Genomic DNA, 24,407 nt, shown 5'->3' on the forward strand with positions numbered 1-24,407 from the left:
CTACTCTCTGTTGGACAATTCAGTAAGCTTGTTTTTTGTATCTCTGTGTATATTTTGTACCTGCTTTCCTCTTTAGTGTGGTTGTCAGCAGCGTTCACCATCTCATTGTGTAGCGTCACAAGGTGGCTGACCAGCCCCGTGGCACACAGGCCTGGACCCTGCCGCCGGGGCAGGAGGTACTGCAGGTCACTGTCCAGGTCCAAGTCCTTGCTGCAAAACACTTCTGGGATCCTCAGCTCATCTGTAATTTGAAGAGGACATAAAATTTGTTTTCAATATAACAATAAATAAATATACATTCACTGATTAAGTGCTTACAAGTAATGCTTTAATGCATTAAGGTAAATTCATGCTAAATTCAACTTCATTTATATGTCAAAGTTGTGCCAATGTGCTTTGTAAGACAAAGAAAAACATCAAAATAAGTGAGTGGACAAGGACAGATGTAAAAGCACCTATTGTGAGTGCCTCCACTGGTAAACTTTTAAGGAGATCAAGAGCAGGGTAACTGATTTACTTACTGCTGGTTACAGAATTTCTGAGCAGATTCCATGTTTTAAGGAAGATGTCGATGTGGTTTTCATACCACTTTCTCCTACCTGAAACCAGAAATGTTTGGGTTACAAAGAAATGTAAAGAAAAGAAAAACACGTTTTATTTCCCATGAGCCATGCTTCCACAAAGATGAAGTCCTTCCATTAGATTTTGGCAATTAAATGATAACATTTTGAGTATTAAATAAGGCTTTTGTCTAGTCATTACTCAGAGATACTGCAGCTGTACCTTTTTGCTTATCAATGAACTCTCCAATGGAGCCCACTGCCTGGTCAGATGTGTTCTGGAACTCTCTCACCAAGCGTTTCAGCAGGATTAGGATGTTTGGAAGGTGCTTAATCTGTCGAATTTCCCCCTCCTGAACAAGAAAAACACAACAGCTAAAAGTCACACCTCATAATCATTAATCATTGATGGCCAGGATGCTGAGAAATATAATTATCAAGTAAATCTTTTGGAAATGAATATCTACAACAAACGTTATAGTAATCTTGCAAAGATTTCTTGCTCTGAACCAAACTGTTGGATGGAGAGGTGAATTCAAAGTCATTCTGTGACAAAGCTTTACATCTCACAGACATTTACCTTCTGCAGGAACCTCCAGAGAAGAGGCAGCTCCTCCTTTTGGTCATGCTGCTCCACAATGTGTGTGAGGCTGAGCAGTGACAGCCTCTCCCTGTAGCTCCATACTGCTGAACTGTGGACCTGAGAGCCCTGCGCTAGAGACGTCAGGAATGAGCAATCATCACCATAGGTCACCCTCATGATGAAGTTGGAAGATAGACGGGAGTCAGTCCTGATGAAGCCCTTTGCTTTTTGTAGCAGTTGATCAAGATCCTAAGCACAACATATTTGGAGTAGTAGGAGGAGAGTTTTACTGCAGCAGTGTTAAATATAATTTTGTGCAAAAAAAAAAAAAAAGCCATGTAAATATCAGCATACGCATATGCATTACAAATAAGTAAATGGACAAACATCATGTATGAATCAAAGCATATAAAGGCTTCATTGTCACTTGCAAGGGCGGATAAAACAATGTGAAATGGTAAAAATGTATGGCAAACAGCTTTACCTTCAACTGAGGTGTCATAATATCTTCAGCCACAGTAGTCTCCCATTTGTTTCTGGATGCTTTGGTTGTTAGGTTAGGATCGATACCAGCTAGTCAAAGTCAAACAGAGGGTATTTTGTAAAATATATCATGTACAAAATACATTATCTTCTTTACACCTATAAAGATATGTTTAATTTTAAAACATATTCAGAAATGTTACTATCCTTTCACACTGATACAATTTTCAATGCTTTTCCTACAAATTTAGAAAATTAAAAGTTTTTAAATTGTTGTAGGTTATGTGTCCATCATCTCACAGATGTGGTCTCAAGTCATTGTGAGTTGGACTTGAGTTGACACAAGTCACTGTTTTGACGACTTACAACTTTGTCTGACTGAAAATAAATTATTTGAGACTTGACCTGTACTTGGAAGTTTAAGACTTGTAATTTGACTTAGGACTTTGACTTGTCTGTATTCAGACTGTATCTTCTATCCATGGATGGTTATTCAGCTAGAAGGTGGAAACAAGAAATCTACACACATATTCGGCTTCAGAGCCTGAATCTGTTTGTAACTGAGTTGTTGGGCAAACAGGCATAACAGTGTTTCACTGTTATTTCACTGTTCAAAACTGTTCGGGAGAGATTTTTTTTTTTTCGATAGAGAAGCAATTAAAAATAAAGATGCTTTTAAAAGTTATTCATTTTTGTTTGATCTCATTTGTTTCACTGAAACTAGAAGATAACTTGACTTGGGACTTGACACAAAGTGTGACTTGACTGTGCCTATTTCAGGTGGCATTCCTATCGCTGTGTGTTACTGTTTTCCCCTGTAGTTGTGTGAAAAAACAACAACAAACTTAGAGCAAGCAACCTACACACTGAAAATGGCGAAGTTACTGTACGCTAACCTGGTCACTAACAGTGTGAACATCAACAAGGTAGCAGCTCTAACCTTTTCATTGCTGTGATGTAGCCATTTAAATGCCAGAGCTCACCTGCAAGCGTGCAAAACAAGTTCCCCCCCGACACTATTTTGCAGGGATACCATTGAGTGACGCCTGAGATGACTGAATTTGGCTTAAAGAAATGCAAACAAGTAAGATTATGTTCCACCAATACCAGAATGACAGTTGTTGCAGCCAGACTTTTCTCAGGTGCTGTGGAGATAGGTCTGGCTTTGCGAGACTACACTAGAATTCAATTAGAGCAAATAGGGTCTCGTAATTAGTGTGAGTGTGATTAGGCAATGTGCTTTAACAAACACTATTTAACAGTGACTGACTGGTGGTGGGCTTACAGTTAATGGCCTGCACAAGCTCCTGCAGGGACCTGAGCACCAAGTGAACAGTTGTAACAGTGTCATCAAATCCTCTTCCCAGTGCCTTTGACAGCTGATCCAGATCCTTCTTTATGTGCAGAGCAAGAAACGAACTTGCATCCTCTACAGTCGGCTGAATAATTTGCTGGAAATACTAAAGACAATGTTAAAGTCAGATTCAAAACATCGGACAGAATGATTAGTTTTTATATGCATATATTTCTTGCACAGAGATCCTTATCTGGATAGAATCATTTGATATCTCAAATTTAATGTCAGTTCTAAAAAAAACATTAGTGCTTGCAGTCCAATAAAGTCAACTGTTGAGAAACTGCTTCTAAACAGTAAGTGCTGATGCAGATATAAATATCTAATTTTGAGAGTTGAACTTCATCCACTCACATGGGATTTTTCTGAGGCACCCAGCAACATTGCCAAGTGTGTTACCATCCTGACCAGAGTGAAGGGTGTCAGAGACATATTTTTAGTGTCCAGGGCATCTGGGTTGTTTCTCAGCTCAGGGTCTCCCAGGATGTGGCCAGGCTTTGTTTGATCCCTTAAAAAGCATCAGTCAGTCAATCAGTCAATTAGTAATACAGGAGAGTTGTTTAAATGTAAGTCTACATGACATTTGATTCTACAACTATAGTCAAATGGGTTTAATAAAGGAACTCACAATTCATCATCCACACATTGCTCGTATAAAATGTATGATATTAGTCTGATTATGTTCTGAATGAAACAGCTTTCTTACTAAAGTATAAAATACTAAAGGGTATTTTTGACAAAGTTTCATAACTTTAGTATGTACCATAAATCACCACTGTGGGGGTGGTGATTTATGGTACATACTAAAGTTATGGGGTGTCCTGTCTTGGGGTTTTTGTCTCGTGATTTTCATGTTTTATTTGTAAACTCTCCTCTCGTTTCAGGTGACTTGCCCTTCCTTGTGTGTTACTGGTCTGACGTCTTCCCTGACTCCTGATTGTCTCCACCTGTGTCCCCTTCCCTGATGTGTCTTATAGTCTGCGTCTCCCCTTGTCTTGTTGCCAGAGTATTTTGTTCATTCGCGTACCTCCAGCCTTCGACCATAGTCCTTGCCTTGTTTCATGCCAAGAGCGTCCACGTCTGTATTCTTTGATTCCTTTTTTCCTCTTAAGAAGAGTGATTTTCTATTGTTAATTTTTCAGCTCAGCTGAAGCTCAGTTTTAGTTTTGTAGCCTTGGTTTTTCCCTCTGTCTAAGTGGTTTTTCGTTTCATAGTTTTTCGACCAGTTGTAGCGTAGTATAAGTTTATTAGGGGGCCAAGCCTGAGGGGCCGAGGGAACGCATATGCAAGCAGATGCGTTTCCTAGGACCAGTGGTGCTAGGATTTTTTTCTCACGCCAAAAGTGGTGCTGCAGGCTAAACCGTGCAAGGGAGGGCGTGCAATTTGGAGAGTTGGTCCAGACACCTGCATGTAACTCAGACACAAAAAACTACATATATCTACCTGCAGGGGGCGCTATAACCTAGGCCAATGCGTTTTTGCCTATAATTCCCACACCATATGTTTCACATTCAAAAACCTTGTATCCCCAGATTCCCTGAGGGAGCTGAATCACTTTGCAATTGACCACGCCCACTTCCGCCTAGAGAGTTTTTTCGCAAAATCGCAAAAACTAGAAAACCTACTTTTTCAAACCCCTCCTTGGCATTTTGTCTAATCTGCGAGAAACTTGGCACGTACACTCTTCACCTGATCTAAAGTTATCAAAACAATTTTGCTCGGTCAAAAAATGCGCAAGTTATTAACGAACAAATTTCTGTATGAGGCGAATTTGGCGAATTTTGGCCCCTAGGTGGCGCTAAAAATATTGGAAGTTTATATCTCTTGAGAGGCTACACCGATTTTTATGAAATTTGGTCAGTATGATGTAGGGCCAATCCTGAGGCCATATCCTGAAGAAGTCATGACTGCTCAATGTGGGTGTGGCTTATTACAAGATAAACAACAAACATTAATTTCAGCCAAACTATCATGCTGAGAGCTGTGAAATTTATATGGTACCTATAGAATAGGACACAGTTCTACCATACAAGAAATTGCACATGTACTCCACCAGGTGGCGCTATTCATTCATTCATTAATTCAAAAAAAAAAAAGGTGGCGCTATAATGGATGCAATCACGTTTTTGCCTGCAACTTCCACATTTTAAATAACACATTCGCAAACCTTATGTCCATATAGGACACGCCCACTTCTGCTGCACATTTCGTTTGCTAAATCGCCACATACAAAATCTACTTTTTTGAACTCCTCCTACAATTTAAGCACCATCTGCCTAAAACTCTGCACAGAGAATCTCCAGATCTGATGAAAAGTTGTCAAAAGAATTTTGCTAAAAAACACATATTGTTTCATATTTCGCTCAAACTAAATGCTTTCAACATCAAACTTAAGTCAATTGTTCCTGAAGTCATGGCCCCCGTTCATAACTGCTTGCAGTTCTAGTTAGCCTTACATTTTCCGTTTTTTGTTGTCTAGTTTTCATAGTCATTCCTCAATAGAGTAGTTTTCAGCCTTTTTCTTTGCCTCCCTTGGGAGTGAATTTCTGTTTATTTTCTCTTTGGTTTTGTGATTTTGTGTTTTGTCTTTTCCTCTGCCTTTTCTGAAGAGTTGAGATTCTTCATAGCCTGGTTGATTTGTCACTCTCGCTTAAGAGTAAAGAAGTGAATTTCAGAATAAAAGTCTACCTGAACTGTTCTCAATTCTGCATCTGAGTCCTCCTTTTAGTCCAGGCCTGACAACCACATTATGGGCAGCTGGCAATATACTAGATATTTTCTACAAGATGCACGATATGGATTTTTTTCAGCTGACACAGATAACCAATAATTACCTGCTTCAGATTTTATATTACCTAACTCAATTCATGTCATATTGTGTTAACATTGTAGACTTCCTTCGTCTTCTCAGAACCCTTGCAGAATTGCAACTGTGTCCTTCTTTTTGGAGTGTATAGGTGCTGTATATCTACTGCTCTATTTATCCTGTATAAATTTCACTAATACCAATAAATGGCAGATGATATATATTTCCAAAAACCAGGCCAATAATTTATAACCCAATATATATTGTGCATCCTTACCATATACATCAAAATACTACACTTTTTTCACTTCTACTTTGCTGTGTCATGGTAATATTAAAAAAAAAAAGTTAGGATTTGCATGTGTCTTTGTGGACGTGGACCTACACCAAATAACTATAAATAACACTTGATCATTAACACTAATAGTCCCTCCAATTATTATGTCCCACACAAGAAATTTTATTTGAACTGTTAAGTATATTATATTAAGGAGCAAAAATACTTAGAGACAATTGAGTGCGTGACTGTAGCTTGACCAATATTGACACTCACTGATGCAGCTGAATAGATGTGAATCCAGGCAGGCTTTTACCCCCTTTCAATCCAACCTCCTTGCGACATTCCAGACATTGGCCACTCTCAACGGGCTTGCCGCACTGTAGAATGAAGCAGATTGGAACATTTTGCTCAGCAAGCAAATTTCTTACATACGGTATGTTTTTACAACTTAATGTTTTAATCACTTTGCAAATAAATTAACTGTAACTGCATGATAATAGCTTACCCCATCAATACAGAATGGATGGTTATTTGGACACACTGTGAAAAAAAATTGTCAACTTAGAATAGGCTAAAATCATATTAATTATTAAGACAGAAGAAGACCTAAACTAGGAATTAGTATGTGGGTTGATGTGAGTCCCTTAGCATCTAATATGATGAAGCAAACCAAGAGCACTAAAGATTATCAACTCTTTGAGAAATCTGTTTGGGAAAATAAAATCCACTGAGGAGACGGAATGTAGAAATAAATGCAGACTATTGACATAAAATAAGATGAAAATTACCCAATGAATAAAGCTGCAAGAAACCATAATTTGCCATCTTGGTTTATATAAGAATATGTAATACTTACCATACCAAGTGAGATGCCTATTGTCTTTTTTTTTTATGGCTTCCTGGGCAACAGCTAACATGTCATCAGGCATTGTGGGTATAAATGCCTCCTGTAAGATTTAATAGAATTAAATTATAAAAACTGGCACAGGAGTTGCATAAAAATAATCATCAGCTACACTACATTAAATTACATTAAAGCAAAATTAAATTAAAGAGTTTTTCACTCAAGTTGTTGGATTTTGTGTTTACCTGCATATTTTGAGGAGACAGACCAAGTTGCTTGAGTGGCATCACAAGATCGTGAGTCCCAGTGAGCAGCGCAGCTGCCAGATGGATGGTCAGCTCAATGACAGTGTTGTCAACAATGGTATTACCATGGTGAACAGCCAGTTTTCCCAACCTGTTGTTAACCAAGTTTGAGCCAAAATCCCTTACTTCTTGTTGATGCAGAAACCTTGAGCCCTGGATGAGCTCTTCAAATGCTTGGCATTGCTACAGGGAAGATATAAGATGATAAACAGTGACTATACTGACTACTTTATAGCCAATTGAAATATGAATCAAAAATATCAGCTAAAAAATTGTGTTAAATTTTTGTTATATTTCCAAGAAAGAAAGTTGTCAAATATTTCTATAATAACACTACATAGGCTACTGCATCTATATGCTAATATAACCACAGGTTGTTGTGTGTTTTACTGCTGGATTTGTACATTAGTGGCTAGGGCAGTACGCAATTGCAGAGAAAGACAGCTGATTGTCTCAATCGCAGGTCATCAAATAAAGATACTTTGGGGTGATATTCAGACTGAGCCACCAGACCAGTAGCCAACCCAAAACATCTGTTTTGACAACCTGGGAATGAGACTCAATAAACACTTTCTCTAACTATGAAAGATATGTCTCAAGGTACTTCCCCTCAATCTTACTCTGTCTAAAAAGGCAAGTGGAGGATCTTAGTGCAAACAAAAGGCACAGTCCCTCACTGGCTTTGTACACCAAGTAATTATGCTCTGCCAAGCTAGAATCGTTGCTGCTTGCAGGTGTGAAAACCTTTTGGTATTTTTCATGCCACACAAAGGACCAAATACGATACATTTTGACAGATGACCCACAGATTATGTTCATCTGACTCTGCAAACCGAGAGGGATTTGTTAGTGTTACATGCTGCCCACTGAGGTTGATCAATATCAAAACATTTTCACTCAACATACAGTTCATAGAGAACTTTATAGTTTCTGAAAAAATGCTAAGCATGCTTTGATAACAATTGAGGCAGTAGCTTTAACAAGGGTTTAATTGATCACTGAAAATGTCTGTTGTTTACACACATTTTCAATCCTAAAATAAGCATCTGCATCTGTCCAACTCTGGGCTACTGAAGAGTCTCAATGTGGAATATGTTATTTCGTTTCTGAAAAGGTGCATTTTATCCTTCTTCATACCTCAGGGGTTGGGTGAAGACCTGTATTTGCAGATCGGTACCGAGTTGTAACCTCTCGGAAAAGTGCCAGGAGGATGAACACTGTTCGATTCCTTGGTGGAACATTACATTTCTGAATCAATGGAAAACAAACAAAAATGTAGAAGTCAGTAAATACTATTCAGACTGAAACCAGACATTATAAAAACTTGATTACTTGATTAACTTGATTTGGTTGATTACACTCAGTAATCTAGTTAACAGTCATTCAAATTTCCATCTGGGTAACACTGGCCCAAAACACCAAACCAATTTGTAAATTGTCGTCCTTAGTTTAGCTTTTTATTGCATTGTTGGCTCCTTTTGATAGATTAGCAAATATAAGTTTGTCCATAGAAATGTTGCTTGTTAATCTGTAACTTTTACATTCAGACCCTGAACAAATACCAGTTCTGCTTTGCTTTACCTGAATTACATTAGCTAAATTATTGTGTGCGTTATAGACCCACTACTGCCTGATGCGCAAGATTGTTTTGGGAATTAACCAACTTTAATATATGTCATATTAATAGTAATATTCCTTTCATATTTGAGTTAAAATTGTTGAAGGCACTTCTTGCAATCTCCTTCATCCTCTTCACAGCTATTCCAAAATGACTAGTAAACATCTATCTATAATACAAGGGATCTCTGTCTGTCTGTGTGTGTGTGTGTGTGTGTGTGTGTGTGTGTGTGTGTGTGTGTGTGTGTTCCTCAAATATCTCTGCGGATCAGGATCAGACTGACCTGAGACTCTCAACATGGCTGCTGCGTGGTTCAGTGGTGTGCAATAAGCATTTGCTTGGACTGCAATGATAGCATGAATAAATTATTTCATAAATGCTTTACAAATTCTGCAAGCATTGTCCACCGGAGCCACCACAGTAACGTGGGCACCAGAGCCAACCACTGCACACCGTGGCCACGTGCGCACCAAAGCCAATCACTGCAGAGCTCAAGCCCACGACATACCTTAAAAAAACAAGCAGATTTATACCTGCAGCTGCGCGAGCTGGACCGGGATTTTGCCGGCGGTTCGGTTCCGTTCTGTGCATCTAAACTGACTGTTGTGGATTAATGAGATTAAACAAGTCCAAGTCTGTTCGGGTCTGAGGAGATCCGGAGACGCGCGGACAACAAAGTGGGATCGGAATCTGTGGATGTTTGTGTGTAGCTAGTGCTAGCTACACGGCCCACCGCCTGAGTCGACGGAGCGTACGCACTGGGATTTATACCTGCAGCGGCACGAGCTGGACCGGGATTTTGCCGGCGGTTCGGTCCCATTCTGTTCTGTTCATCTAAACTGATTTTTGTGGATTATAATGAGATTAAACGCGCGGTCAACAAAGTGGGATCGGAGTCTGTGGATGTTCGTGTGTAGCTAGCTGCTAGCCGCTAGCCGACCCACACGGCCTAACGTTACCTACCGAGTTGATGGAGCGGGCGCACTGGCACGTCCAAAACCGGATTTAGGGTAAATAATGTCCAACACGCTTTTTCGCGAACATTGCCGTTACCTTTGCTTTATGTCTGGTGCAGGAAGAAACAGTAAAAATGTGCTTTTGTCACGATAGTGTCCAAGCAGCAAGTTTGGTTGTTGAGGAACAGGAAGATGTGGGAGGGACATCGGCGGATGATTGACAGCAGCAGTGATGTGTTGGAGACAGCGACAGAGATAGCGAGTTTTGAGAGTTGAGAGATTTGTGACATATAGCGTGTTTGGAGTGTATAGTAAGTGTGTTGTGTAGTGTGTTTAGTGAGTAGTGGAGTCGTGTTGTGAGGCAAACCAAGGAGGAGACGGCTGAATGTGGAACAGGCAGGAATGAGCTGAGCCCTGAGCCTGAGGCATTGCCTGCATTTAAATGTAGATAGTTACACATAGCTTTGTAAATTTCAAAAACTTATGCACCAATTTTGCAAACAACAATTTATATTTGCATTATAACTAATGCAATCGGTCCATTAAACATATTTGTGGTTTTCACAGTAAAAAAACTAACTTTTTCTACTCTGATTTTATGTTATTTTGTGATTTTAGGTCCATAGTGTTAATATAGTACCTTAAAATGAAAAAATAACTGTACAGTCACACATGTGAGGTTGTGCTAAAAATAATTACACCAAGTAAGGCAAGGTAAATAGTTTTTAAGTTGACATATAATGGTATAATCAAAAACAGCCAATTATATCCCTGACGTCCCACCTTCAAACACAGCCTCATTTGGCCATCCATGAAAAAGCTACTTAACCTCCCACTTTTCTATAGAAATACATGCTTCCTACGGGCAATGCACTAGTTATAAAATAACAATAATAATAATAATAATAATAATAATGCATTTTATTTAAAGGCGCCTTTCAAAGCACTCAAGGACATCGCACATAACAACAACAGTACAACAAAAACAGGAGACAATTTAGTGCAAATGAGGATAAATAAATAAATAAGAAGATGCAATTACATGGTGCCAGGAGCTGGGCACAGAATTCAGACTCCGCACCACAGAGGAAGTCAACCGGGCAAGGGTTAGGCAGGGTTGAGCTTCCGGGGTGAGAATAGTGCAATAGAGTGGAATAGAGAATAGGCAAGAGTGTGATTATATGATTAGTCTGATACAGAGTAAGCCACTCGGAATAAGTGTGTTTTCAGGCGAAATTTAAAAGTGGAGACAGTGTCAGAAGTGCAAATGTCTGGTGGGAGAGAGTTCCAGAGGCTGGGGGCAGATCAGCTGAAAGCTCTTGACCCCATGGTGGTTAGGTTGGCAGACGGGGTAAAGAGCTGGATGGTAGAAGAGGATCGGAGAGTGCGGGAGGGAGTGTGGGTATAGATCAGTTCAGCGAGATATGATGGTGCCATGTTATGAAGGATCTTGAAAGTGAGGAGTAGAATCTTGAAATCAATGCGGGATTTGATAGGGAGCCAATGGAGTTGCTGCATGGCCGGAGTGATGTGTTCAGCAGAGGGAGTTCTGGTGATGATACGGGCAGCTGCGTTCTGGACCAGTTGATATCAACGAGGAGGACCTCAGTTTTGTCACTGTTCAGTTTAAGGAAGTTGAGTGAGAACCATGATTTATTCTGCAGCCGGCAGTTGGATAGAGCTGTGGATGGTAGAGTGGAAGTAGGCTTGGTGGAGATATAAAGATGGGTGTTTAGTTGAATTGCAACAGTTCTTTCAAGTATTTTGGAGATAAATGGCAAGTTTGAGATGGGACGAAAGTTGCTCAAATCATTCAGATCTGCACCGGGTTTCTTGATAGTTGGAGTAATTGCAGCAGTCTTTAGTGATGATGGAACAACACCAGAAGTCAGTGAGGAATGAATGATGTCAGTTATGAGAGAGGACAAGGCAGACAGGCAGCTTTTTACCAGGTAGGTAGGCAGGGGGTTTAACTGGCAGGTGGATGATTTGGATTTAAAGATGAGTCCGGTTATTTCAGAGACAGTTGGCAGTTTAAAGCTGGCAAGTGGAGCGCTGATGGAAAATGTGGGCAGAGAGTGCAGAGAAGGTGTAGAGTTATTAGAAGCAGTCATTGTCTGGTGGATGTTTTCAATTTTGGCATTGAAGAAGGTCATGAAGTTATCGCACTGAGCAACTGTGAGTAGGTGAGGTGGTAGAGCATAAGGTGGTTTCAGGATATTGTTGATGGTTGAGAATAGGGCTCTAGTGTTCCCATCCGCTGTCCTGATTACGGTTGAGTAGTTTGGGTTTTGGCTAAAGAAATAGCATCCTTGTATTGGAGTATGTGATTATGATACATTTCTTTGTGCACTGCTAGGCCAGTTTTGACATAAAGGCATTCCAGGCCACGGCCTTTGGTTTTGAGCTGGCGTAGTGCAAAGGAAACAGACCTTGTTTTCCGAGGTGCAAGAATATTTAGCAGTTGATGAAGTCCAAGGTTGTAGAGGGATTGCTGTTGTGAGGTTTGGTGTTAGCTGATCTGGTTGAAATAACAAGTACACTGTGATCAACAGTTCGACTACACCTGTGCAATGTGTATTGATTTGCGATGTGAGATAACCATGGGAATTGGAATCCAGTTAATCACAGCAGTGGAAGTAGCTTTATGACAGCCAGTAGGAGACGGTGGGCCATGGTAGGGGGGTTGGGCCATGGAGAGTGTCAGTACTTGGGTTGGCTCCCAGGGGGAGCTTGTGAGAGACACAGTACTGTATGCTGCAAGAGTAGGCGGAGAGGAAGAAGGCTCCAGGTGGGGGGCCAATCAAGGTCCCTCTTTCGACCACGGACCAAGACCTCCGTACAAGGCAGCTGCTTGGGTGTTGAGCAGGAGGAGAGTTGTGGGCCAGTAGCTGGGTCCCAAACAACCGTGTCCCAGAGTATTGCACTGAGTGAAGCGATCTCTTTGGATTGTATGGATTCTACATCCATGAAGTTGGATAGCAGTGACTCTTTCTTCTGGAGTTCATCAGAGAGCCGGATATCATCTTGAGGTCTGAGATCTTATTGTTTGATTGCTATAGTAGTAAACAGTCTATGCCGGGCATGGTTAGCTTAGCTGTGACGCTAAAAATCAGTAGCTCAGATCGTTTTTCCAATGAGCTAAGAGAGGTTTTTTCAGTAGTCTTGTATCAGACTGTATGTCTGCTCCGTTTGTGAATGGCAATCTTAGCAAGACAAACTTCTCAAGAACAAGCACTTAAAGAATGTCAATTGTACTGGCTGGAGACAGACTAGAACCAGGAGCTCGGGACAGAATTCAGGCTCCGCGGTTCTCACTTGCACAGGAAGTCAACTGGAAGTCCACACTTGTCTCCCTAGTGGAATTGACCTTAAAGCCTAAAAATGTATAATGTTTTGTTTATTCAATGTCTTAATGGGGGGGATTGCTACTCAATCATGGACTGGTGTTCACCAGTGCCACCGGAGGAAAAGTTGATATATGGAAAAGTGGATGTGAACAGTACTTGTAGCAGATTCATTTGGTAATTAAATTCAAATACCTCTAAGACTTCTTCTATCTGCTCAACATTGCCATTCACCACTGCCTCAGCGACTGCATCCCTCACCACCTTGTATTCCTCTCCATATACAAGATACTGGTCCATCTGGCCTCCATCTTCATTCTGTTTACATCATAAATAGTGTAAAAGATGCAAAAACATGGTTTAAAATATCCAAAAGAAGAGATTTTAAATGGATTTCACATGTCATGTTGATTTCCTGGTCAAGGGGTAGTCTATTAATACACTGAAATGAACTGCTGCACACTATCAAATGATAGTGTGGTGCTGATGATTTGCCCCACGGCCTACATCAGAGTAGTTGTGACATGTTTACATACATTTCCTGAAGTAGATTTGCAGATGAATGGTGGTGTACCTGTTGATTGATTTTCGCAGGGAAAATCCAACTGAACCTTGGCTGTTTCAACAGTGTCTGGACGAACTCGACACCTTGTTGTACACTGAGTTGACGGATCAGGTAAATACGGTACCAATCATTCCCACTCTCCTGACAAAGCTTGATCACCATGTTCAAGAAATCCTCTGCTCCTTCTGAGACATCGTTGCCTGCAACAGCAATGTAATGTTATCCAATAGATATAATATATAGAATATATATATATTTATTAGGGCTGTCAAATGATTAATTTTTTTAATCTCTGCATCTGCCATGTGTTTGGCTTACAAATGATATTTGAGACTCGACATACTTCAATGGTAACTCATTTCATGTTGACAGTACGTGTAACTTTTGTCCTATTGACTGAACCATCTGGCAGTGTTTTAAAAGTCAATTTGCCGTTCACAAGTCCTTTCTCCATTTCCTTTCGCTTTTCAGTCCACTGTGTTTTTCACAAACCGCCAAAACCTGGCTAAACGGCCATGCATTCATACATTTTATTCCCTCCTATAAAAAAATAATAAAAATATATATATATATATATATATATATATATATTTTTTTTTAAATATAATTTATATATATTTTTTTTCACTGCTCACTAATGCAAATTTCCAGTAATAGTTGAGTTATCTCTCACCAGACAGACTATCACTGATGAGCTGGACAGCCATGGTGAGGGACAGACGCAATCGTGCGATGTGCTGCAGATGTTTAATAGACACTGTTTCTGTAACAGAAGTGACTTCAACCAAAACGAGGCGCAGGAATTTGGTTTCACCATTGAAAAATGCCTTTAACTCTTGAGCCTTGTTGTCTTGAGGCATTTTCTCCCACATGGAGTCCTGCAAAGAAAAAGGTTGAAGGATCATTATTTAACTATCACTTGACACAAACTGACCTTAATCAGCAGTGACCAGAAACTGAAACAGCAGTTTGTGATACAGCTGCCATCTACTCCTCCAGAATCTGGCCCTCAAGTAAAAGGTTTGGCCCACTGACAAGTCAGAAGATTTTTTTTTTTTCCAAACCTTTGCATGATTTTTCATAAATCATCTGTAGATAACAATGTGAATACAAAGCTCATTAAAACATCATATATGACCTTCACATCTTCACATCACATCTAATACAGCAGTTCTCTGAGGAAATCAGTCAATGTATGAATACACTTTGTTCCTAAATGAATCAAAAGTGCATCTTGCTGTTCCATAGGATGGATGGCCCTCGATCACAAAATCGCCCTATAGAGTCAAAGTGCCAAAGACTATCTGACAGACTCACTCAATTATCACATATCATCTACTGTAATACATAATGTTATGTTTACTTCATTCACTTGTCTCTCCTGATTGAAATCAAGGATCAGTTAGGCCTCCAACATTTGGAGTCAAATTTATTTTATTAACACATTATTGGTTGCTCAAGTGCCCTCTGAAAAGTTCAAAGACCAAGTTTTAAATAAGTAATAAATGTGATCTAAATGTGATGAAGAGAATGTGTAATGTTCTGCTAGAAAAAAAATACATTTTTTGGGAGTGCACAACAACTGTTGTAAAAGGTTGCCCTGACTTATTTTCCTTGTTAAGCTTTTTGAATGTTTTGAAATCTTCAATGAAATTGTCTTTCCATTTAAAATAATAGGCTACTGTCACTTGTCTGTGATTAAAATATATTTTACCTCCAAGCAGTTGATGTACATGGCATAAAGCTCTGCTTTATCCTCCTCGTCTAAAAATCTGCTGTCTTCAACTGATGACAAATGTTGCTGCAAATATTCCTGGACTGCATCAAAGCTGAAACACAGTTAAGTTCATCATACACTTAGTACAAAGCAGAAAGACTTCAAAAGGTTAAACAGAGGAGCTTAAACTGATTCAAACATTCTCTCTCATAACCAAATTCTTTGATGTGATGAAAGCAGCAATGCTGTAACACACGTCTGCACTGTTGTTGTCAGAGCTGCCCTATAAACACTTCAGACAGCTCTAATTATCTACGTTCATGTAAATTTAGGTATGTACTTACAGTTTACCTACCTGAACTTCAGCAGCAGCTTGAGGATCACAGATCTCACCACTGGGTTTTTATCTGGGGACTCGTCGAAAGGCGACAGATCTTTGGTGTGAATGTGCTCATGTTCTGGTTTGAGAGATGACTTATTATTAGTAAGAAAAAAATAAAGACTTCTAATTATTAATGATAATCTCAATTTCAGAGTGGCAATACAAAAAGCATGAAATGAAAAGATTATCAGAGAGATCCCCAAAAATAGGAATTTATGTAGAAAATCATTAAAGCTTTAACATGCAGTGTCAGACAAGTTCACTTGAAAAGAACATGGAGAAAACGCAGAGGAAACAATACTTTTGAGGGTTTTTTAAGAAGAAGCTCTACAGTAAGTGGTACCTGTTTTAATGCTTAGGTAGGACAGCAGGTGTTTGATGACACCTCTGGCTGGTGGCGTGTTGTCCTTGAAGCACACAGTGGAGAGTAGGTCAATGAAGAAACCTTTGCAACGTTGTCTGAATTCTGCATTTTTCTTGATGGAGACCCTGCAGAGTCATAAAAATCAAAGGCACATCAATAGCAAAAAGCTAAAGTAGTGACATTTTATCTGTGTTAATTTGAACATTTTAAATTATGGTTAGGTTTAGCCAACTGACTCTCCAAATTACACTGTGAGAGGGGAATTTCTTGTTTCAGTTTCTATACCACTGTACTTATTCTGACTTATACTTTATTTCAGTCACACCCACTGAATCACCAATCACCTGGTCAGTACACACATATTTTTAAATGGCTCGAACTCATTATACACATTTGCTAAGCACTATGCAGTGCAACAAAAGACTCATTTGCACTTCATAACAACAGTGGTGCAGTGAGTAAAAACCACAATCTCACCTGATATCTTCAGAGACACGTGGCTGAAAGTTATTTGGTAACTCCTGCCTGCACTTGGGACAGGACGTCTTTCCTGTATCAAGGCTTTTCATAATGCATGTTAAGCAGTAAATGTGATGGCACGGCAGTCCTACAGGATCCTGAGGCTCCATCAAGCACACCGCACACTCAAGTCCAAACCTTGAAAATTAAACCAACAGCAATCAGATTCTCTAAACTGTAACATTCTAAACTATTTCATTCAAAATAACTGGGCAAATTAACAAGCCCTCACCTGAAACTCTGATCACTTGCCCCCTGCTTACAGGACTTCAGTACTTTAATCACAGCTTCAAAAGTCCTCACTGATTTTACATCTGAGCTGTCCCTCAGAGCCTTAGAAATGGGCGAAAAGCATTGTACATAAATAAAACAATAGTCATAATGGTGTTTTTGTTTTGTTTTGTTACTTTCTTGTAAACAATCTTGACACACCAAAATTCTCCTCAAGGTAGATGGGTTAATAAAAGAACCTCAGTCATATTTGATGTAAGAAACATTGATTTTGCCCGTTTTCTCTGGAAGATACCGAGGACTGAAAAAGTTCTCACCTTGCTTAGGGTTTGAATGTGAGTCAGGATGAGTGCTCGGAGGTGACTCTCGTCATTTTGGAAACCCAGCAGCATGTGTTCCACAAACAATGCGAGTGTGTAGATGCGCTTCCACCCGTTACTGTAACAGTAACATTATAGAGACCAGTTGATTGATTCACCATACTCCGAGGCAGTAAGTTAGGTCAGTGCAGGGTTACCCTAAGATATTAGCTAGTAGAAATGGTATGCACTATATTATGTAAAAATATCCTCAATTATTGAATATGTGAAATAGCATCACTATTTTACGGTGGCCCTGAAGGGCAAACGACAACGACAAAAAGAAAAACAAACAACATTAACAAAAACACAACCACAAAAACAAAAACACAACAACGTTAATAAAAACACAACCACAAAAACAAAAACACAACATTAACAAAAACACAATTACAAAAACAAAAACACAACAACATTAACAAAAACACAATCACAAAATCAAAAACACAACAACATTAACAAAAACACAATCACAAAAACAAAAACACAATTACATTAACAAAAACACAATTACAAAAACAAAAACACAACAACATTAACAAAAACACAATTACAAAAACAAAAACACAACAACATTAACAAAAACACAATCACAAAAACAAAAACACAACAACATTAACAAAAACACAATTACAAAAACAAAAACACAATTACATTAACAAAAACACAACGACATTAACTTCTACTGGAAAGGGTAGGTACCTTCTACGACACGGATCAATGCTGATTGGACGAAAGCACGTCCGTGTTTTTAACAGGTGGGAAGGGCTGCTTTACGCCACACCAGAGGCCTGTACTGCGAAGCCAGTTTAGTGGGTTAGCAGGTATGTTGAGTCTAAAGCCAGGCTTCTCTGTACTACAATGGTGGCTCTCTTTTAACCCGGCTAGATCACCATGGTAACTTATGCTTAGCTCATAACCTGGTCCCGACCAGGTTCTGTTCAGGGTTTCAGCTCAAAATCGGCTATAAAAGCGCCGCTGTTTCACTATGTAACTCATTCGGAGATGGTGTCACCATTCATTGAGAACCCGGTGGACCTGGGAGCAAGAATAATTCGCGCAGCACGACGACGTGAGCGGTGCTGATCTGCTGGCATTTCCTGATGAAATTATCTATGAGCGATATAGATTTTCAGCCGAGGGAATACCGTACACTCACATATCGAGCCGAGTGTCAGGAATGCCACTCGAAGAAGCTGTGCGCTCACTGTCGGGCAAACTATTTGTGTAGCCCTTTGTTTTTTTGCCACGGGAACCTACTTACATTCAGTTGGTGATGCAGAAAATCTGAGCAAGAACACACTCTGACAAAGTGATGGGGCAGCTTGGCTACATAACACTTTGAATGATGTTTTTGTATTTGGCTCTAACTCGCTGCCATGTCCGACTGCTGCTACCACATCTTAATAAAATGCAATATGAAATATTAATTAGGCCAACCTAGTATTTATTTGTCACAGATGATGAGTAAAGTAAATTATTTCTTTGATGTGGCCATGAATAAACTGATGAACTGATCAATGTTTCACCCGTTGTAGAGCAGTGTGCTCAAACACAAATCTTACAGGCTTGCTCCGCTGGCTGTTTCACGGAGGGGGGAACTCCCGTTTTTGTTTGCCCATGGTGCCAACCAGGCGATATAATACAACTATATAATAATTAACTTACAAGTTAATTCGCAAAGAAGCACAAACAATAACAATGAAACCCCGCGACATGATGTGCGGTCAATATGACCACTTGTGGCTGAAATAGGTTAAGCATATATTGTCTTGTCTTTGTCTTGCGTGTGATTTATATAAAAAATATTCTAAAATAAAATACAGACAAAGTTATTGCACATTTGAAAACGGCCAAAATGACCATCTCGGCAGTTGAACTGCTAGCAAGCCCTCACTTGAACTCTTCACTGCTACTAATTATTACTCCGTGCTTTGATCAGCTGAGCTGGCTTCTCTTTTGTCAGAGTTTACAAAAACGGAAGTAAATTAAAATGTGGCGTTACATCGTAACGGTTGAACAAAGGGGATAATTAAGTACAGTAATTTCTATAGTTGCAAGTAGATCTTGTTATATATTACTAACCTCCTAATCACCTAATGATGCAACTTCCACTTCCTTTGTGTGGGTCCAGTGCAGTTGAACATGTGAAATAAGTTGACATTTGTAAATTCCTGTAAGTTACAGGGAAATATTGATATAGATTTCTAACCATCTAACCTTCATTTCTTCATTCATGTCCTGTTATTTCACAGCCTAGTAGATGACCCTTGAATAGTTTCACCCCTGTAATCATTCATTGGTATTTCACATAATTACTGAATAATCAACTCTGGTAACAAGTACTGATTGGGAAGTGCTATGTGCGTAGGAAAATATGTTTCTAGGCATTGTACTGTACACATCAACGCTTATTAATATAAAAGTGGCTGGTAAAAATGTTGAGTGGCTGGTAGATTTTAGAATTTACCAGCCACAGTGGCAGGTGGACAAAAAAGTTAATTTCCATCCCTGCTACGCACACTCAGTCTCACTTTCAATAAAACACACACGCGCATTCTATAACTGAGATCAGTAAAATGTGAAAACAATATAGACATCATTCAAAAATTAAAAAGATAGTTGTTGCTTCAGTTTATTTATTTTTAAATGGATGAGGGTTAATATGTAAAAGTTGCACAATATTGAGCATTCAGAAATTAAAACACTAAGGGCTTAATATAATATTGATCATAATATTAATCATTGTTAACTTACGCATTTACACGGTCAGCACTTTTCTGCCAGCAGCCCTCCCTCGCTCTATTGGCGGCGACAGTTTTACTTTTTGCCGTGATGGTTTCTTTGAATTCTTCATAGCCTTGCATAATAAGAATCTGCTCATCTTGAGTAAAATATGTGGCCTGGGATCGATCCGTTTTCGCACGGAAGTAGAATAATATGACGTCAAACGCCCCCTTTTATGTGTACGCGCGCAGAGCACAAAGCAGAGAACCGGACTTGACAAATTAAGTTGATAACCACCGTCGCAGTACCGTTTAACTCTGATTGGGGACTTGGGGCTTTGTTGAGCTGCATCATGAGCACAAAGCCTGGCTATGTTGAGCCCCCTTCGCAGTACAGGCCTCTGGTGTGACGTAAAGCAGCCCTTCCCACCAGAAAAAAAAGACGGACGTGCTTTCGTCCAATCAGCATTGATCCGTGTCGTAGAAGGTACCTACCTTTTCCGGTAGAAGTTAATGTCATTGTGTTTTTGTTAATGTAATTGTGTTTTTGTTAATGTTGTTGTGTATTTGTTTTTGTAATTGTGTTTTTGTTAATGTTGTTGTGTTTTTGTTTTTGTAATTGTGTTTTTGTTAATGTTGTTGTGATTTTGTTTTTGTAATTGTGTTTTTGTTAATGTAATTGTGTTTTTGTTAATGTTGTTGTGATTTTGTTTTTGTGATTGTGTTTTTGTTAATGTAATTGTGTTTTTGTAAATGTTGTTGTGTTTTTGTTTTTGTGGTTGTGTTTTTGTTAATGTTGTTGTGTTTTTCTTTTTGTCGTTGTCGTTTGCCCTTCAGGGCCACCGTACTATTTGGCTCCCAGGGGCTTAACAAGCCTAATATTTTATTTAGATAAAAATTTAGTATTTCTTGTGACTTAAGCAGAAGAATTCTTTATTTCAGGTATGGTAGGCCTAGTCTGCTACAAAACACCAACAAATTCTAAAACATTAATTGAAAAAAATGTCTCGTGAAGTTGAGCACAAATCAACACACCCAAAAAGTGCATGACATGAGGCAATATTTTCATGTCATCAGCAGATCTAGGAAACAACTCAACAACATTCACACTTCAGGACAATTTTAGAGTTACCTAACCTGCTTATGACCAGACTGTGGTAGGGAACAAGAGCGGACAGACAAAAGGCATGCAGCCACATCATTTTATCTGTAGACAGATGTTAGACTTTGGACGGAGTATTTTACTCTGGGTCCTGTGCATCTGCATCATACCTGACATCGTGGAGTATTTCTTTGCATCGCCCTCCATATTGCCTGGTGTTGTGTTGAGAGCAAATCAGCTCCAGAGATGGTTTCAGCCTCTTCACTTGCTTCAGCCAGTGCTGGTAAAGAGCTTCAGTATCTAGAGTAGAAGGCTCCAGATATTCAAGACATGCCTTAGCTGCATGAACATCCAAAACCTACAGGACAAAAAATCAGTTGGGGAGTGTTTTTTCAACATCTAAAACATAAATAAATAATAATAATAATCTAGATTAGCCATAATCAATGTGTGAAAAATACTTAAAAAACTATTCAAAGATGGCAGAAATAGAGAATTCAGTTCTAACGGAAGAAGCCTCTTGGATGAGAGGGGAAACGTCTTCAAGAAACTGAAACAAGTCCAGTTGCCTACGATGAAGCACTTAGAGAATCATATAGATATTTTAATTTTCTTAAGTCTGGATGGTCTCCTCAGAAAATGTTGCTGAGATTTAGAAATGTGTTTACCATCTCTTGACAACAGCTAATTTGCTGGTTTCTTTGCAATGGAGAAAGGATGTCAGGCCGAAGAGATATCATCCTTGAGAGGTTCTGAAGACGACTTTTGTAGACATGGTAGGCGATGTGAATATGAGGAAGAGAAAGCTCATCGTCATCTTTTTGTCGTTTCTTTACTTCATCCACACAGCTGGCCAGGGCCTGACACAAGAGCTGTTGAGTAGTGCAAAAGTAGATTATTGGAACAGTATTTGTTTTTTAACTACAGCAATGTTAATGAGGAACCTTATGAAGGTAACTGCTAATTGTCTGCTCTTGAGTCCTTACCTAGCTGCCTAGCACACACCTTTGTGTCTGGCATCAAACCACAATCATAACAACTAAAGTTATGCCTTAATTTGTTGAAAACTGAATTATTATTCAGATTCACTCAGGCCTTTTTTTTAGCTCACTTAGTCAGCTGGTGGATCACTGGTATCTGTACTGAACAAAGTTTAACACTAGTTATCTGGGATTGCATTCTTACGTACAACTCTACAATTCATGCGTGTGCCCTGTGTCGTCTTTATTGGGAGACTATAAATTTACTTCAGTTTTGGTCATTAGTGGATATATGGCATGGGAACCTCCAAACATAAGACATAAATGTAAAATGTTTTGGCTTTGGAATAGATTTGTGAAGATGTCTGATCAGAGACTCACTTAAAAGGCAATTAAATGGGACATCTCTGGGCTAAAGACATGAAATCTTTCTTTCTTGATTTTCAAATTAGATAAAAAGACCCCCGTGTGCACAAAAATCTGTCCCTAAGACTGGCAGGTTTAAAGCCACTTCAGAGTTTGTTTGTTGTGTGAGCAAGGTGAAATTGAGAATGGATTTCATTTTATATTTTGCAGTCCTGTCTATGAGGACATAAGGGATGTATTTTTACTAAAATGTTTATGCTGACTTCTTTTGGCTGGGTGACTATGAAAAAGGGAGTGAGTTGTGCCTCAGGAAGGGAACCTTTGTAGCAGATTTTGTTTGCCAATTTTGGAAGGGCAGGCAGAATATTCTATACGACTAAGCTGCAAAATAACCTGTAATTCTGTGATGAAATGAAATGTCTGACCCCTACAACTGTACTTCTGGTGTCTTGTAAACTGATAAGGGTTGGGCACATTGTGTGCTTGACACAAAAATAAAATAAATCAGTCAGTCCACCATAAATTAGTGTTGTTTTTGACTGCACTGAATTAAATGTGGGTAACACCAGAGAAAATCATATGCAGACAAATGTTTGAGGAAGAGAGCAGTGGTATTGCAGTTAATGGAAGAAGTCATTAAGTACTTAATTTACACTCACCTGCAATTTTTCATCTGATGCCACATCTACACTCATGGAAACAAAATCCTTCAGGTACCTTTTAAAAAGATCTTTCTTCATTTTTTTGTTCACATTTTTTGAGATGTAACTGCCAAGTGGAGTGTTGATGAACAATTCTTGGAAATGGCCAGGTGAACTAGCTGCAAAGACAAGTTGAGAATGCCACTAATGCATTAGGGTATAATGTTGAATAAAGAAATCTGTCATTTACAAAGCTGGTACTTTAACTGAACAGCAAAATTCTAGAACAGAAGGCATTTGGATATATTAGTTATACAGTCGGATAGTTACATTGATGCCTGACAGTCTGCATCATGAGTCCATCCAGGAAGTCTTTGATCCACCAGCTGAAGGGCATGCAGCAGTGCATTGTGCAGCCAGCTGTGGTATGGCTTTGTACCCGTAACACACTGGAGCTGTTGAGGCAAGTTGCAAATATGATGAATGTCATTTTGCAAGTAAGAGCCAAACAGCTTCTATCTCATGCTGATGTTGTTTACTTGAATTTACTTACATATTTTTTCTACAGTCAGAAAACAAACCCAATGGCATTGGCCAAAATGGGTTTTATGTTATGCATCATTTATAATAACTACATAAATGTAAAATAACATCTGTGGTATGTTCAAGACCAACAATGTAACTTAATCTCTAATAATAAAAGCATTTGTGCTGAAGAGATACCATGATCATACTCACTTGCTTTCCAGCTTCCCGTAAGGTACATGGAGCATGTCTTTGCTCGCAAATATTTTAAGCCATAGGTTCCTGATGTCATCGCACTCATTCAGCAGGAGGTCCAAATTGCAATCTCGGTCAATGACTGATATCAAGTTGGCTAGAAGTGGAGTGACGACTGCTTGGATCTTCCTCCACAGTGTGTTTCTGTGTGAAATATTCATAAACAACCTAACATTTGAATATGCACATTAAGAATTATAGTTCAAAGAAGTATAGCATCATCATCATCATTTAAAATATCACACTACAGCAAAATTAGTCATGAATAAATGACATAAAAGTTGAATGCGAATATAGCAAAGAAAAAGGTTACATGGACTGCTAAGGTATGGAATGTAAAGGAGAGACCTACAGGAACGTTCCCCCCTCTTGAAGAGCGTTGATATTAGATGCCTCACTTAGCACCCAGCTTTTTGGATAGGGGATTGTGGCCTCATAGCCCTCTAACAGCAAGTGCAGATGTTTTCGTACAATGTTTGCAAACACACCTTTAAAACAAAATTAATTTACAAAACCTTTAGTCAGAAAGATTTATTTTC

The 24,407-nt window shown here is 39.1% G+C and overlaps 1 protein-coding gene across 1 annotated transcript in view; it reads right to left on the bottom strand.

The window, feature by feature from the left end:
- The window catches only part of LOC115591392 (E3 ubiquitin-protein ligase rnf213-alpha-like), a 73,128-nt gene that overhangs the window by 7,421 nt on the left and 41,300 nt on the right, over positions 1-24,407 (bottom strand). The window contains exons 37-63 of the mRNA XM_030433385.1: positions 24,221-24,356; positions 23,827-24,012; positions 23,419-23,543; positions 23,107-23,267; positions 21,770-21,973; positions 21,272-21,459; positions 17,232-17,352; positions 16,916-17,016; positions 16,642-16,821; positions 16,144-16,289; positions 15,774-15,876; positions 15,416-15,530; positions 14,375-14,579; positions 13,711-13,901; positions 13,332-13,454; positions 8,353-8,463; positions 7,156-7,398; positions 6,923-7,013; positions 6,572-6,606; positions 6,340-6,443; positions 3,335-3,488; positions 2,912-3,086; positions 1,628-1,716; positions 1,141-1,392; positions 784-913; positions 522-599; positions 61-241 (exon numbers count right to left, since the gene is read on the bottom strand). Of these exons, the coding sequence (XP_030289245.1) occupies positions 61-241; positions 522-599; positions 784-913; positions 1,141-1,392; positions 1,628-1,716; positions 2,912-3,086; positions 3,335-3,488; positions 6,340-6,443; positions 6,572-6,606; positions 6,923-7,013; positions 7,156-7,398; positions 8,353-8,463; positions 13,332-13,454; positions 13,711-13,901; positions 14,375-14,579; positions 15,416-15,530; positions 15,774-15,876; positions 16,144-16,289; positions 16,642-16,821; positions 16,916-17,016; positions 17,232-17,352; positions 21,272-21,459; positions 21,770-21,973; positions 23,107-23,267; positions 23,419-23,543; positions 23,827-24,012; positions 24,221-24,356 (3,928 nt within the window). The remainder of the gene's footprint in view (positions 1-60; positions 242-521; positions 600-783; positions 914-1,140; positions 1,393-1,627; positions 1,717-2,911; positions 3,087-3,334; positions 3,489-6,339; positions 6,444-6,571; positions 6,607-6,922; positions 7,014-7,155; positions 7,399-8,352; positions 8,464-13,331; positions 13,455-13,710; positions 13,902-14,374; positions 14,580-15,415; positions 15,531-15,773; positions 15,877-16,143; positions 16,290-16,641; positions 16,822-16,915; positions 17,017-17,231; positions 17,353-21,271; positions 21,460-21,769; positions 21,974-23,106; positions 23,268-23,418; positions 23,544-23,826; positions 24,013-24,220; positions 24,357-24,407) is intronic.

Source organism: Sparus aurata, chromosome 11 (assembly GCF_900880675.1).
Source record: "Sparus aurata chromosome 11, fSpaAur1.1, whole genome shotgun sequence".
NCBI lineage: Eukaryota > Metazoa > Chordata > Actinopteri > Spariformes > Sparidae > Sparus > Sparus aurata.